This window comes from Triturus cristatus, chromosome 11 (assembly GCF_964204655.1).
Source record: "Triturus cristatus chromosome 11, aTriCri1.1, whole genome shotgun sequence".
Classification (NCBI taxonomy): Eukaryota; Metazoa; Chordata; class Amphibia; order Caudata; family Salamandridae; genus Triturus; species Triturus cristatus.
In genome coordinates, this window is record NC_140594.1 from 1,173,341,262 (window position 1) to 1,173,358,354 (window position 17,093).

The 17,093-nt window shown below is 45.2% G+C and overlaps 1 protein-coding gene across 1 annotated transcript in view; it reads right to left on the reverse strand.

Moving 5' to 3' along the window:
- The window catches only part of CLDN16 (claudin 16), a 72,328-nt gene extending 55,818 nt beyond the window's left edge, over positions 1–16,510 (reverse strand). Inside the window, exon 1 of the mRNA XM_085634119.1 lies at positions 16,028–16,510. Within this exon, the coding sequence (XP_085490245.1) occupies positions 16,028–16,141 (114 nt within the window). The 5' untranslated portion in view covers positions 16,142–16,510. The remainder of the gene's footprint in view (positions 1–16,027) is intronic.
- Between the last annotated feature and the right edge of the window lie 583 nt (positions 16,511–17,093).

The window sequence follows — 17,093 nt, forward strand, 5'->3', positions numbered from 1 at the left end:
CGCCTTTAAGTTCGATAATGCTATTAGCGCATGAATATGATGCCTACATCATCAGGCCTTATCTGTTCCTATAGATATGAATTGCCTAGTCTGATAAGTGTAGCTGAAAGCCTGTTTCGAACTGCATTCTGATGCATATGATAGTCTGTCCCACTCTCAACATTCCAATGAATGCATTAATTGAGCATTATGGCCCGCAGGAACTGGAGCATGTTGGAAGGTGTTCGGGAATGAGTTGCATGTGCTGAGGGCTAAGGAAGGAACATATTGGATCCCTCCAAAGACTCAAACACTGTCATGTACTTGGTGCTAACTACCGAGCCTCCCAACAAAATATGGTAAGGGTTCTGATTGGCTGAGAGGATTTTAATGTACTATCCACTGTGGCAATATTCAGTGGTGTATGTTATTACGGAATCGATTTGAACATATTTACTCAGTGGATTTAGGTTTATTTCAACAGAGATTGAGATTCGTTGCATATAGTCAGTCCCATTAGGTAGCTGAAGCCTCATGGTGCGCACGGATAGGACCAGACGAGGGTCACAGATGGAGGAGGTGCAAACACTTGCGGTAAGTGAAGCATCAGCAAACATTTTGGGGTGGTTCTAGAAATGTGGAAGAAGTCCCACTCCTTCATCAAGCCACATCATCCTCAGGCTGAGTGGGATCTGAAAATGAAATATGTAAATGATATATTTCACGTCTTGTGTTTTTTCTGAAGAAAAAATTTTTGGTGAAAAGAAATTGCCACATCAAAATTATTTTCTTCAACAAAAAAAATGCTGCAAATATAATCGATAATTTATATTGTTTCCTTGATAAGCTGTGTCAATACTTTATTTAAGTCGTCACTATATCAGCCAGCATTTACAGACTTCTTTCTTCATGAACGATGTCCTTACCTTCCTCAGACTCCCTCCTTATTCCCTAGATTGGTCAGCAACTTTATTTTCATTGTGTGTGTGCCAGACACAAAACATGTATGTACCTTTGTGGCCCTTCTTCTATAACAATGTATACTATACTATCTATACACCCAGCAGCCTTATTGGCAATGCCTCAGTTGGGACTGAATCCTGGGTGCATTCTTCCAACCTTTGACGTTGTTCGAGATATGCCTGTAGATAGACTGAGGCGGCCACTTCACGTCCCTCCAGTCCTAAAGGGTATATTGGGAATAAGACAGTAAGACAGAAATACATATTCTGAAAATCATCTCCCCACATCACAACTCACAGTTCTAGCCCAGGTGACAGCCCACAAAGAGATTGAAACTAATCAGCAGCTAAGGACGGTGGCATTGTGTTACGTAACAGGAATGACAACATAATTAAGCGGACATACAAAATATGCAACCAGGAAGAGGGCAGCCAGCTCCACGAACACCCAACCCCTCGACTCTGGGAGTAACCCAGGGATATTTAGAGGAAAGGGCTCAGCCAAGGGTGGATTTGCCCAAAAAAATCTGACTTCCTGAGGAGCCCAGATCCAAATATTCCAGCCATATGTTTACTCCCAATGACTGATAAACACTTATAGAAACCGTTGGGATGTCCACTAGTGTCAGGGTGCAATGCTCTCAGAAAAATGCCAATGAATTTCGAAATTGGGGTATTTGGAAATTGGGGTACAACATCATTTTCCCAGGACACACTAGACACAATCAGGTTGATAAAGAGAACCATGTTCAATCCTTTTGATGATTTTGGTTACTTTGGGTGTAAAGTTCCGACTTACCAACATTTCCTCTGGTTGAAGCATTCGGAATCATTGAATTGTGACTAGAGAGGAGGACAGAGCCCCGATAAGTACTCGGTTAAATTATCTTATCACTGGCAGAAAATAGAACTCAAGAAGAACCTTCTCCCCTTTTCTGTGAATTTCTACTTTCAGACAAAAGGAACAGCCATGGGCTATTCCTTCGCTCTGTAGCTCGCCAATGTATTCATGCCAAAATTTAAAAAAACAGTGGATAAAAAAAAATCTATACAGGGAAAGCATGACTCTGTGACAAGATACGCAGAAGACATGTTCTGGGTATGCACCAGATCCCAAAACATTTGGTGATTTCCTCTTTTGCGCAGGAGGGTAAGTTGTGTTCCCTGAGCATGAAAATAGACACAAAATTAAAATGTGGACATCGAACTGAAAGAAGAACAGAGAATCCTTACATCTTCCTTCTTCGCCAAAGGAACTTACAAAAACAGTATACTGCTCTGCAGGAGTTTCCACCAGAGAGATCTAAGGGACAACATTCCCTTTGGGAAGTTTCTCAGAATTAGTTTTAACTGCAGAATTTTTTAAACATTATTTCCACCACTCTAGGTCCGCACAATCGATAACCTAAAAATTAGTGGATATCCAAAGAAGCTGATTAAAAGTGCTGGATAAAAAGCCAGAACTGGAAATAAAAACCTGAGACTCAAGGGGTGTGTGAAGGCCACAGTAATGATTCACTGACTGGTACCGCCCCAACACCCGACCCCCGGATCTGGGAAATAGTCTGACGCACACTAAGCCACGGTTGAGTTCAAATTAAGTTAGCCATATCCAGTAAGTCCTTCAAAACACCAACCAAGTGTGTGCTGAGGAAATAATTTATTTTCATGTGGTTGGGGCATCATGAGTTTGGAGTGAGAATCACACTCTGAAAATGGCACCTACCCGCTTAGAAGAGCAAAGGCCCACAGGTCGATAGCAGGAAACAAGGTGATAGATTGGGGCAGGGTCAAGCCGGGAGCGGACACTGGAGGACAGAGTCCCCCTGGTATTTTTAGAGAGGGGACTGAAAGCTCGAGGCTGAAACATGTCGACCGCTTGAAACGGGATGAGGAAGACCAAATACATCCTCCTATTTATCCCTACTTTGCAGATCCTCATACCCAGACCTCTGCCAGTCTGGTAAAGAGGAGGCAATGAGATACAGTCTTGAATGCCGCAGACAAGTAAAGAAGTACCAAGGAAGTTGTATGAGCCGTGTCCACCCGCATTCATAAGTCTCCCAAGACCGAAAGCAGCGCAGTTTCTGGGCTGTGTCCCAGTCGAAAACCAGACTGCGCAGGTTCCTGTAGATGGTTCTATTTCAAACAACTGCAGAGCTCTCGATTAACATGCCTCTCCAAAAATGGAACTGCACAGATGTTGGGTGAACCTTAGAAAGGACTGCGTTTGGTTTCTTCAGCAGTGAAGCAGTGGAAGCCTGGGAGCCCCGGCATTAACAAGGCCTGCAACAAAGGATGTAGGAGAGCAGGTTTGTCCATGCTCCAAATGTTTTGGCGGGATCAGCTCCGGTGGAGAGCCAGGTTCAATGGACCCAGAGATGGAAATGAAATGTTCCACAGATAGGCAAAAGAAAATCATCTAAGGGAGCGGTAAAGTTAGCCAGAGCTCTAAATGATGGAGTCTGGACTGCACCATTAAAACTGCCATGACTTATACACAGAGTCACTGGAACTATGTGACTTGACGGCTGCGGCATTTCAGCATAATTATCGATTGCCGTATTTGCCACGTAATACATCATCTGCTGCATAATCTGAAGATTTTAACAAAAAAAATTGTTTTTAGCTCAATTGGATCACAATACAAAAAATACAGCAACTCGTTGCCGCTTACGGAATGCGCTTCACAAAGGATGCCTGGTCACCTTTCTTCTGGATAATGATGTATTTGTGTGTCAAACCAGGCTTAATTAGATGAAACCTTTGCCCAGATAATGTTAACGCGTAAAAATTACAAAAAAGTAAGTAATACTATACAAAAAGGGGCCACATTGCACAACCTAATTTGCCTTTTCTTGCCAGATAATCTTGTCGACCCTGCTGCATAAATTGGTCCTCATGCCGCATAATTCCAGTGGCCCTGCCTGCACATACCCTGGCCCTCCATGTGATGCACCATTGATGGGTAACCACCTCTGTGCCCTCCACCACAAACACCACTCTGCTCCAGTCTCGGTTTGAAGTGCCTTGATATTTTTTGTTGGACCAGGTAACAGCAGTTTTCGAGCCCATCTAAATGCAAGTTGTTGTTTTTCACACATGGATTTTGCCTTTTGTGTGACAGCTGTGGAAAATCATGCAGGAAACAGAGCTAAATCCAGGGGTCCTGCTTCTGTCCCCCCAAATCTTGTAGTCCCCATTATTTCCTACCACAACTTAAAACTACTGCTACACCCCCACCCACCCCGGGTAAAGGTAAAATTAGTCAGGGAAATAACAGTCTCTAAACACCCTGGATTAACTCCAGGGCCCTGGTAATCGAGGCCTCAGTCGCCAGCTCTGTCTGTGCTCTGCAGCCGCAGCCTCTCCCCTGAACCTGCCCCCCAGGGCTCCTTAAATGCTGCTATTGAATTTACTGCTGAGAGCTGCTGCTGGGGGCAGGATTCGTGCATTACAGACATTCAAAGAATGCTGCACAGGGCAGTGCTCAGCAGAGCTGCCAAGTGCCACATTACTAGCACAGATTTCAGAGTCTGGGGCAGACACAGACAGCTGACACAGGACTGCATCTTATGTATGACTCGCTGAGCCATCCTGGGCTCTCGAGTCCGCAGCTTTTACAGTGGCCAAAATGTGACTCCCAAGCTTATCTTTACAGTGTTAAAACCTACTTCGTTCACGTTTCTGCATCATTGCGTCATCGTGAATCACCACCACATCTTGCCTGGCATGTTTTGGGGGGCAAACATGGGAGGCGTCTGCAAGACATACGATGACTTTGCCCCTAAAGTTCTCCAAGCCTCACAACATGTCAACAAGCTTCTGTTTTCTGCCTTTGGTTCTGAAACGGAGTTAAAATACCAAGGAAAGGTCCATAGAACGCAACATGCGCTACGCGACATATGAGAAGACCTCCAAGAACCCCCAGAGTTGATGGAATTGTCTTTCACCATCAAAGCTAAGTCTCCCCGCAAGATTGTTTCCAACATGTACAAGCTATCAATGTCCCATAGGGCAAATTCTTACAGCAAGGCCAGGCTGGCCTGGCAACAGGATTTACAACAAACTATAGATTACCCCATGTGGACTTGCTGTTGCGCTAGTACTAAACGTATTTCCTTAAACGGCAGGCATAGGCTGATCCATTTTAAGTCTTTAAACAGAGTATATTACATGCCAGAGAGGTTGCATAGATACGAGTTAAGGGACAGCCCAGTTTGTGAGAGGTGCAACGAACAGACGGCAGACTTCCTACATTTAGCCTGGCTCTGCCCGGGGGTGCACACATTTTGGGAATCCGTCTTTAGCGAATTGGGGGAAATTACCGACTCGACACTACCCCTGGACCCCGCACTGGCCCTTTTGGGATATTTCAAGCAGACGCCCAAGGCTGTGCAGCGACTGGTCAACATGGGACTGCTCATAGCGAAGTGCAGAGTGGCGATTAGCTGGTCCAGAGGCTCTACACCCACAATAGCACAGTGGTCGCACGACATGCTGTACTGCAGTACGCAAACCAAAAACTTTCGCGAACTACTTCCTCCTCGTAGTCATCCCAAGAACTTCTGGGGGCCATACACGAGATACCTGTGCACTAGAGAAACTAACACTATTGGTAGCACCACGCCAGACAGCATTAACCCTAGTCCTGTTAATTAACTTGCCTTTTGTTACCCATCTTCAGCTGCTTGCTCTTAGAAACCATGAGGCCACCCACCCTCTGTTCCCTCTTACATCACATTTGCGCAGAAGGGAGGGACTGCGCATCTAGATTCAGTTCCATACATGGGTTTCCCGCCATAGGCATCCATTTATTTACAGATGATCTGTATGTACTTTGTTTTACTCTGTAACCACTGATCGCCATATGCTGTATACGTCTTTGTCATGATGTTACACCGCGCACCACGATTGTTATGTATAAAAGCTCAATAATTATTTATTTTTTTAAATTCCAAGGAAAGGAGGTTCAAAACTCAGAAAACAAGGAACCTGTGGAAGGCAGTCTGTGGGAAAAGACCAGTACTTCCACCCTGCACATACTTATTCCTCTAGAAATGTTCTTTTTGCACAGGGTCATCGGGGGCTTCAAGAGTGGAGCCTGAACCTATGGTTTACAAATGGAGGAAGACGCAGCGGGGTCTTGAAAACACTGCGCCCAGCCAAAAGCCTGTGTCTGCCACTGCTAGCACGTTTGTTGCGTCAGATTAAAGATGCGTTGAGGCTGCAGAGTCTGTGATGCCTGGGACTGGAGAGGACCAATCAGCCTTCACCTTTGCGACATGCTGCTGGCCAATCAGGGAACTCTCATCTCGTCGTTCTGCTAAAAATCTTTATTCAACACAATCAAAATAGGCCACAAATGAACAAGATATAAAATACAGCAAATAATCATTTAAAAAACGATATAAAATGCATCCAAGCAATATTAAAAACAAGACAATTAAAAGCCCCAACTTCAACCCAAATGCTACAATAAGGAGAAAGCACTTTTTCTAATTTGAATTGCGTCTACAATATATGACGCAATCTAGCCCGCCGCTGCTTGTCCGAACTAGGCAGATTCTAAGATGGCTTCTTTACAGCTCACATGGACCATAAGATATTTAGGACGGTCACTACGTCCATCCCAGGAGATCCCCTTCCAACCACAACCACTCAGGATCAGAAACATGAAACAAAAATACTCAAAATAGACGACCCCGTACAATAACCAGCTAAGTAGATTCTGTTCATAATACTGCCATAAAGGGATATTTAAAGTGCCTCAAAGCTGCCAGCGTACTGCAACACCACAATATGTGTGTCTACCACTTGCACCGCTGCGTCCCATGACACAATAATCGCACCTCGGTGGTCATCACACATGACGTAGAAACACTTCCCAAAGAGGATCAAAAACAAAGCAAACGCCCTTCGAAGCACACTCTACGCTGCCTAGCGTCTTGTCCATGTGAGCAAGTGCTTCGGTTCCCCACATAGGGGTAGTAGGCGCTATATAAATGTTCCCATAAAATACAATACGTAAAAATGGATCTCTCTGCTGCTAGAAGTATTCCCACAATCATGGTTTATCTCTACATGAATTCGTCTTAGGTTTTTATTACAGTGTGAGCTGTCTGTAACGTTTTACTGTGCCATCCATGACAGGTTTCACTGCAGTTCTGTTGCCTCTCAGAGAGGTATGTAAGTTTGACAAGAGTTGTAACAATGTGTCTATTCAATATGTGTTTTATTAAACTGTTTGTCCCTAAACATGCTAAACATTTGGAAAGTGGGACATAGTTAATTTATAACTTTACACTTGTAATGTTTTCATACCAGAAACATTCTAGTATTTAAGTATCATAAAACGAAAATATTTGTTATTTATGGGTTGTCTACAAGGTAATGTGATGTGCAAAACAATAGTACAGTAGAAGCTAAAATTCAATTTACTGTGTTACAAAGAGTACTGTAACCAGTGCTTATTTTGAGCCGGTGGTTTCCGGTGCTCAGCACGGCACTTACTTATCAACACCGGCGCTTTTCATGAGCACCAGTTAAGGACACATTAATTTACGGGGAGATTAACTGATTTGCCCAAAATCTCAGGCTGTTGAGCTGACGCCACGACTAGAAGCTGGTTCCCCAGCCCCGAAGTTGGCAGCTCTGGCCATTACACCACATCCTCTCCCCACTTTCATGGTTAGTAGTTGGTTCTCTGTTTTAGGCAGCACTAGCAGGAGAAATGGGCTGGTGCAAGCTGTCTCCTGAAGAGAGCCCCGGCACTTATTTGTTTACAAATTAACCATGGACTGTAAAAGAGCCGGGGTGCTACAGAAACAACAAGAAGGGACAACAGGCCTGCTCTTTTAGGCTTACAAAATGGCAGAATTATTATGGAAACGCCCGGAGCTGGATTTTAACTCTCACTTGTTATGGATGTAAGTCAGCCTGCATCTAGGTTTTTTTTGCTGTATAATTAAATAACCCTGTTTTACGTAGAGCTGTATGATTTGAAAAAGTTCTAATTAAACCACTTTTATTGTAGTCATTTATGTGGTATACATGAATACAAACATTTTTGTAGACAATATGTATATATATATTTTACATTATTTTTAACATGCCAATGCATTTACATATAGCAAAAAGTATTTTCCAGCCTGTAGACTGTCTTGTAGGAAAATGCAAAAGAATATTACTGAAGAAAGAAATGGGAAAAGCGCAAAGAAAAATGTAATGTCCAAACAACATTTCTTTTGGAGAGTCAGACAGCCTATTTGTTAAAAAAATATTAAAAAATTACATTTGTCTGCAGATAGTGTACCCTTCTCAAAAATGTAATCCTACATATTAAAATTGTAGACTAAAAGACCTCATCTGTTTAGCAAAAAATTATTATTTTAAAATAAAGGCGGTACTAACCCTGAGGAAGCTGATGCGGAAGGGGGCAACAGAACACAGGTGTGGCTCTCTCTCACTAACTATTTTAGGCCTTTTAACATATAACATGCCAAGACTGACTAAAAACTAATTTCCCCCTCTCATGTTTGAACAGCAATTTCATATCTGTCATATGACTAATCCCTTAAATCCATCATTGTTTCCATTCACTGCTGCCTGCTTCAAAGAAAAAGGGCTTTAATTTAATGGATCATTTCCCACCAACATGGCACCCAAGAGTGCCCTTAGGGGGGTGCAGTAGATTCAATGGCAGGCACCAGACCCCAGGGGTCTCAGAGGCCCATTGCACCTCAATCGGTGCTGTTTTTAATACCAGACTTGGGTGGTGGAGGGCCCATGTTCCTTGTTTACTGAGTGGCCATGTCACCCTTACTCCTCCACTGGGTGAATCACGCATCTTGAACATAGGCTGTTAGCGCTCTAGTTTTTTGTTACATCTCTGGTGCAGCTACAGTCTGTGGGGAGTCAGCTGGCAGACACGCTGCTGGTGTTAGAAGTACATGCTTCACTCAATCTTGTCAGACGTTTTTTCTCACATGTATCAGAAAGATATTTGTGAACTTACAGCAACATTACCCTCTTGTTTGCTTTGTGAAGCACTATCCATACCATCAGTGTGAAAAATTGTGAGTGAAAACTAATTTTCTCAAAGCTTGATCATCAGATCCTGCAAAGAATCTGCATTTTACATACGGTCGAATAAGCTTAAAAATCACGGTAATTCCTAAACGTAATGTGGACCAGCAATAAATGACTTCAGTTGTGACTAAAATCTGTTACCACCCTTTTTACATGATTTTTGAGGATCTTAATTACTCAGTTGAATAAACAATGGGTCCTTATCACAAAAAAGCAATGCAAAAGTTATGCTTTGTGTAACCTTCCACCAATGTAGTACCATCTAATAAATAATTTTGTGAATTTTGCATGGCCCTCTTAAGTAGGTGTTGCCCGGGGTGAAGTGTGGCCTCTGCATCAAGCTCAGGCCCCCGACAACAACCTTCCGACAACAGCCTAGTCAATATCTACCTGGGAATGTCCTCCGCCTTGGATAATACGGCTTAAATGTAGCTCAGATTGATGTCATCTCTGCCACCTCTTCCCGCAAAAAAGAACAGTTGATGGACGGAATGCGGAACAAGGTCAAACATTCACCCCCAGTTCAGAGATCTGGGCCGAAATCCATTGTGCTCACTGTGCATCTGGATTCAAGCTATCCTGGCTGATGAGGGGTGACACCCTGAAACCGGTCCCAGGATGCTTAATTCCGGTCCAGGTAGGACCTTGCTTGGCAGTTCGGGCTGGACTGTTCCCATGAGGCACAGGGTCAAGACCGATTTGCATATGGCTGGGTCTAAACTGGGGTGGTGTGGGGAGCAAAGGAACGATGGATTAAAAGCAAGATCTTTATGACTGGGGTGAATGTTTGCATTGCGAAGCATCATCTGTTCTTTTGCTATTGTCACCCTAAGTGGGAAGGGTATGCCCAGTACCCTGCTCGCTGTGCCACTGGATAAAAATATAATTTAAAAAACACATTATAAACCAATTTCTGGTATTAACTGTATGGTTTCCAGTATCCTTGGCCTGTATTTTACATTTTTATCCTACTGGGTAAAATAGTCCAGCATTTAGCACATACTTGAAGCATTGAAGTGGTGACTCCGCCTTTCATCTTTGTGAAGTCAACAAAGTAAGCACCATTGGATTCGGAAACATTAAATCAAGTTTTTGAGTGTATCAAAATTGCGCCATATTATCTTATCTGGCATTCCTATAGCACAGAGATCTTCAAACTGTGGGGCGCGCCCCCCTGGAGGGGGGCGTGAATGTGTTCCCAGGGGGGGCGCAAATGCCTCTGCAAACACATGTAAATGAAGATGGCCTGGAAGTACAGCCTGTATTTGCTGCATTTCCAGGCTGTTTTCATTTACTCAGTGCGATTGAAGTCAAAACTGTGATCGGAGTGCCTTGGGGTCAGAGGTCACTGAGTGTGCTGGCAGGGTCAAAGATGTTGCTAAAACTAAAGTCTGTGTTTTGTGTATTCACAGTAATTTAAGTGGATTATTTCTATATGTAGGCATTAAACTGGTGCTTATGAAGGGAAATATGCCAGGACAGTGTTAAAAAGTGTAAAAATTGAAAAATAATTCACTAATGCTATCACAAAATGTTCAGCATTATCTTGCATAATTCGCCTTTGCTTGCTGCAAAATGTTGTTAACCCTACTGCATAATTTGGCCTTCTCCTGCCACATAATTCCAGTGGCCCTGTTTGTAGTGCTGTGAGGTCCCAGCCTCTGGCAGAAAGCCCTGTAAATATGACAGCCCTTATTTTAAAATAGTATTTCACATAGCGTAAACTAGGCTGCTGCAAATTGATGCAGTGTTTGAGATAAAACAAGTTTTTACAAAATATAGTTGTTAGTAATAACTAATCAGACTGCATCTAATGCAGACATTTTTATGTCACCATTATTCCAGAACTCAGCTGATAACACCCCAACATTACACCTCAGACAGAATAAATATTTGCTACCATGAATCTTTAAGCAGAGCTACTGGAATTATTCAGCAGGAGAGGACCACAATATGCGGCAGGGTTGAATAAATTATGCAGCAAGAAAATATAAATTATGCGGCACAATGCAGCACATTTTATGGTTAGCATTACTTCATTATTTTGACATTTTAACTCATGGTTATGCTGTTAGGGGCAATATTTCACCTCATTAGTACCGGTTTAACACCCAAATACAGCAGTAAGCAGCTACAAGATTACCAGTCAATCTCTGCAAACGGCCTTCCGCTGCTCCGGAACACTTTGTCACGCTTTAAGTAACTTTTGTCCCATTTGAGCTGGAATCAATTTTCTGGACTAAATTCTGCAGATTATGCAGCAGATGATTGATTATGTAGCAAATGCGGTAAACTCATAATTATGTGGAAAACGCTGCCGCTGCTGCAGAAGCTCATAATTTGGGTGACCCTGGCTTTACGTGCCTCAGTTAATTAAGGCTGGTTTCTTCTTTAATTTTCTGCACTGCCACCACACCCTTCACTTTCAGGCAGGGGCACCTCAAAGTCAGCATTAGCTGTTCAGGGACAGTTTTTATTGTGATAGCCAAGTCCATGGGGAGGCAGGTGGAAGGCCAGCTGGGTTGCATTCAGATGCAGAGCCCTTATCCTCTCGACCCTGGGGCCTCAGAGTAATGGTCCAGGAGACAGAGGAAAGGGGCGCGATTCGTGGATGTTGTCATATCTAGTGTGGTTGATGAACTATAGAAAAAATACTCCTGGAATCAACTGATAAGCCCCGCCTCCTGCACGCGGCCATGTCCATCCTGCTCTCCAAATCCTCGCCATAAAGTTTAGGAGGGGGGCCTGACCTCAAAACATTTTGCTTAGGGGGGGCTCAGAGCAAAAAGGTTTGAAGACCCCTGCTATAGCACATAGCTGTCACCAGTGGGGTATCGTGGCACCTAAACTTCCAGGGGGGTTATAGGCAGACATGTATGTGCAGTCGGAGAGGTCTGTGGTCGTAATTTGTTCTATGTGGGGAGATCTTGGTGTCACGCGTGTGGTTGTAACCCATGGTCTGGTTTGTTGTGGCCAGCCTTTGGCTTCCTGTATCTGTGGCCATTTTTTACTAAATTATATTAGAAAAGCTTCGATCTGGGACATAAACAAACAGTCAATTACATATGTCCAGCTTTTGTTAACTCTGTATGTATGTAATATGCATGTGATATTTGAATTCTTGTCGCACAGAATATTCCTAACCGTGTGCTCACCTGGGCAAACAGGCCACAAACTGATTGAGCTCCATGTTTGCTGAGTTTGCATAACGAGGAATAGAGGAAATATATTTTTTCACTTTTAAAAAGGGGAAGAATTGGACTGTGAGGCTTTTTTTATTTTTCTTAAAATGAGCAGTTGAAAATAGTGCAAAATATATTTTATTAAAAGTTATTGTGGGTTAGAGTTTTCTTTGCGAACATCTATCTCTGTTACTCACTCAACTGATTACAAGATGTGTTGATTGTGGTTTCAGAGTCGGTTTTCTCAATGTTTTTGCTTTACCATGTGTTTCTGTGTTGAAAACCGAAGCCAATTTTGTTTATATCTTGTTTGCACTAGCGCCAACATTTGCGCAAAGTGATGTGGCCCGTTTTGGGGGTTTTTTGCACCGTCACAGGGTTTCTGTACCACCGCTTGGTGTTAGTTGGTTCACAGGAGTGTTTTGCATCCAGTCACGCTCTACCACTGATAAGTCCCTCAGCACAGACAGTGAAATGCAGGTAGCTGCCCATGTCCTGTCTGAACTGGCAGTGCCCTCTGTGGAAGTGCAGTGTGATGCGTCCACTCTCAAACCCACTAAAGCGGAAACGTATTTAAACTTTTAGCATGACTTGGTCTATGTCTAATCTACCAGGACTGAGACGCAACTAAGCTGCCAATGAGCAGCGAGAGCGGCCCACAGAGCTACTCACAGATTACAAGAGCATATGGCAGGTGTATCAATCGATCAACGATTTGTGGAGCGCTGCTTATCACCGTGATGGTATCCAAGCGCTTGGGGGGGGGGCTGCTTCTGGGAGTTGTCAGGTTTTAGGGTCAACTCTGAACTTCTGTAGGGTGGATGCAGCCCAGAGATGGAGCGCGAGCCCATGTATGACCCATTCTTGACCAATTACCTGACAGAACGGACAACAGATTACATGACAGCTCGCATGATCACAGCATGTTTGCTTGCCTGGCAGATTGTTCAACACATTACAACCTGCACACATGGTTGTCGCATGTTTGCTTGCCTAACAAACTGCACAACAAATTGCATGAGAGCTCGCATGATCACTGCATGTTTGCTTGCCTGACAGACTGTTCAACACATTACAGACTGCTCATGGCTGGCCCACGTTTGCTTGCCTGACAGATTGCATGACTGCTTGCATGATCACTGCATGTTTGCCTTGCCTGATAGACTGCACAACAGATTACACGACAGCTCACATGAACAATGCATGTTCGCTTGCCTGACAGATTGCATGACAGCTCACATGACTGCTGCATGTTCACTTGCCTGACAGATTGTGCAACGCATTATATGATCGCTCACATGAAGGATGCATGTGTGCTTGCCTGACAGACTATTCCACACATTACAGACTGCTCACACGGCTGACCCATTTTTGCTTGCCTGACCGATTGCATGACTGCTCGCATGATCACTGCATGTTTGCCTTGCCTGATAGATTGCACAACAGATTACACGACAGCTCACATGAACAAGGCATATTCGCTTGCCTGACAGATTACATGACAGCTCACATGACTGCTGCATATTCACTTGACTGACAAATTGTGCCACATATATGACCACTCACATGAACGATTCATGTTTGCTTGCCTGACAGACTGCACAATAGATTGCATGACTGCTCGCATGATCACTGCATGTTCACTTGCATGACAGATTACATGACTGATCAGATGAGCAACGCATGTTTGCTTGACTGCAGATTGCACAACAGATTACATGAATGCTCGCATGGAGGCTACATGCTCGCCTTCCTGACATTGCATGACCGCTCGCATGAAGGCTGTAGATTTGCTTGCCTGGCAGATTGTGTGATATATTACATGACCGCTCACATGAAGGCTGTAGATGTGCTTGCCTGGCAGATTGTATGATATATTACATGACTGCTCGCATGAAGGCTGCATGTTTGCTCGCCTGACATTGCATGACCGCTCACATGAAGGCTGCATGTTCGCTCGCCGGACAGATTGCGCAATAGATCACATGACCGCACCAGCCCCGCGCTCCTTTTTAAGACCATGCACAGATGCAGGAACACAACCAAGGGTGCACATCTGTTCCCCGAGGCACGCACGCTCGGGGAACAGATGTGTACCGACCAGCCATTGAAGACTCACACTCCTCCATCCATGGCGCCCCTAGAGAAGTGTTCGACTCGTCCTCAAGCACTTTGGCCCCTCTAAGGGGTAGGAAGCGCTATGTAAATGCAGTTACAATACGATACAAAAAAATAAACTATTCTGAAGGTGAGATGACGTGCAACAAAACGGCGAGATGGCTACCGAGGACCTCTGAACAAGGAAAGGCTCTTTAACTACAATAAAAGTGGAATTCATGTCACAGACAGTTTCATACACATGGAGGCAGCCCGGTGTCAATGCCATGTTTTTATAAAAATTATTATTAATACAAGTGTTTGCCTGGCACTTTCCGTTTAGCAAAACGAGCCTGGGTACAGAAGAATAAGGTGCTGACCCAGGATCACACACCCTGGTCACCGGGGTAGCCGGCACTGGAATTTACACCCGCTTCTTCTGCAACCGAATTATGACGGCTTCAGTAACAGTGTAAACAGGTCCCGCAGCAGAGTGCGCATTACATGGGTGGGGGGGGAGGGGAGGGGAGGGGGGTTAAACATACCTCGTCACTTTATGACTGAGACACTTCCTCGGTATTGTATTATAACACCCCCCCCCCCCCCCCCCCCACCCCCCCACCCCACACACACACACACGTTCAGGAAGCGTTCGCACAGTCGGCGCACTTACTATCACGAGGCATCACGCGGCTCTTACCTGTGGTGACAAACTGCAGGCGCTCTGGTAGCGCAGTGTGTCAATGCGCCTGCACCACAGACAGCCGATGCACCCGAGACCGGCAGTGTGGAGCCGGTACAGCTGCACCCTTCCGAGCCCAGTGCATCGCTCTGTGTCCGACTGTGTGATCACCACAGGGGTCTGGGTTACAACAGTTTAACTTTTATTTAGAGCTCAAAAAATATTGCTTTGATTGAAATAAAAACCTAAAAACATCTTCTTAACTTACTCCCGATAGCACTTCATTTTTCAATATATATTTCCATTAAATGTGTGCCGCTGCAGTGCAATGTCATTGGCTTATCAGTTAGTGTTTCTGGTATTAAAAACCCTCGAAACAGACTAACTTGTCTGTGCTTATGTCGTCACTGCAACATTCACTCAACCCGCTGAGCTAAGGGATGGCACGCAAACTTTTAATCCCGAGTGTCACTCCTTTTTGGGGCTGCGGGTGCATGTATGGTTGCGCAGGAGTGTCAGAACAGGGGGTGCACCCCAGAATATATTCTGAAGAGTAGCCAGTATAAAGGAGGGTGAAAAACAAACCCAGGCCCGCGAGAATTCGTAACCACGCGGACAACAAATGCTAAAGGCAACGTCAACGCATTCTACTTGCCTTTGCTTCGAATACTTCGAAATTAAGTAAATGTTTGCATTTTTCTTGTTTTACTAGTTTTTGTATCAGCTATTCTATTCTCATGACGTATATTTTGCATGTTGCGTTTAAATACTATTCTTTGTTTCGGATATTGTTCGGACTTTTTTTGGTTTGTTTTACATACACTAGCACTAGTACTATTCTGTTGCGTTATTATTTATTTTTCACAATAGTGTGTCAACTTTAGCTACAATGTTTATCCCCTGTGCTTCCTTGTTTGTGCATTGACGGCCCCTCCGGACTCGGCGGATAGTGGCGGACGCCGCAGGGTCTGCACTGCCCGCAGGCGGACACCTCCCGGTCCGAACCGCCAGCGCATCCTTCACGGTCCGCTTACCTCCAGCGAATCATCGGCGTTCTCCATCCAGCAGTCCGTCCAGGTGGCCACGATGAGGAAGAGTGCGGAGGCCAGGGCGAGGAAGAGGGCGACATACTGCAGCAGGACCCTCATGGTGAGAGCCCGCCGGTCAGTCCATTCGTGGGGGTCATGGACCCGCGCCGTCTCCGAGCCTTCTCCGAACTGTCTCCGAACTTCCTTCTACCCGTCTCCGAACACTCTCCGAACTGTCTCCGAATTACCTTCGACTTTCTGCAGAGTACTCAGCGAACCGGCTCCGAACTCTTCGAACTCTTCCGAACCTTCGTCGAACTCTTCCAAACCGGCTCCGAACTCAAACCGGCTCCGAACTCTTCCGAACCGCCGCTGAAGTTTCTCCGAACTTCCGTCCTACTCGCCAGCATCAATGAAGCGGGTGCGCCGGTCCCACAGCCCTTGGCACCCCGACGGACTGCGCCCTTCAGCGGTCCCCGGTGACCTGCCCAGTCGGGAGCCTCAGAGAGCCACTGATGCCGGCCCTGGAGGGGGGAGGCTCAGCCAAGGAGCACGGCTGGGCGGGACGCTTCAGCCGGTCCAGCTGCCAATCAGGGCCGGTGCCCAGCAGGTGCATCACGAGGGCCAGTCCAGACTGCGCGGGTGGCACCCACCCGTCCCACCTCTTGCCCTCTGCAAGCTCCAGCGACTTTAAAAATATTCCAAAATGTGAAATCAAAAAGCTTGGTGTACATGGCAGCTTACAGAAGTGTCAGCTGTACCTTGCAGGGGGCGAGGCTCGTGCCCAACAACACTGAAAAATGACCCAGATCCTTAGAAAGTTTGTATGTGGCATTGAACGCTTCCTGTGGCGACCAAGAGCCCCTGTAGCTTCCCTGTCTGATTGCATGTAGCAGCCCTCCCTGAGCCTCAATGCCCTCCAATGCGCTGATCACTTACCGGTAATCTTCATTACTCCGACTACCAGGCGTAGTAGCCACTAGCTGAAGCGTGTACTCCACCTCCTGGGCGCCACATTTGGGGTCTACAACCTCAAACACCCTCCCACCACCTCACCTCAGCTCTGCCCCAC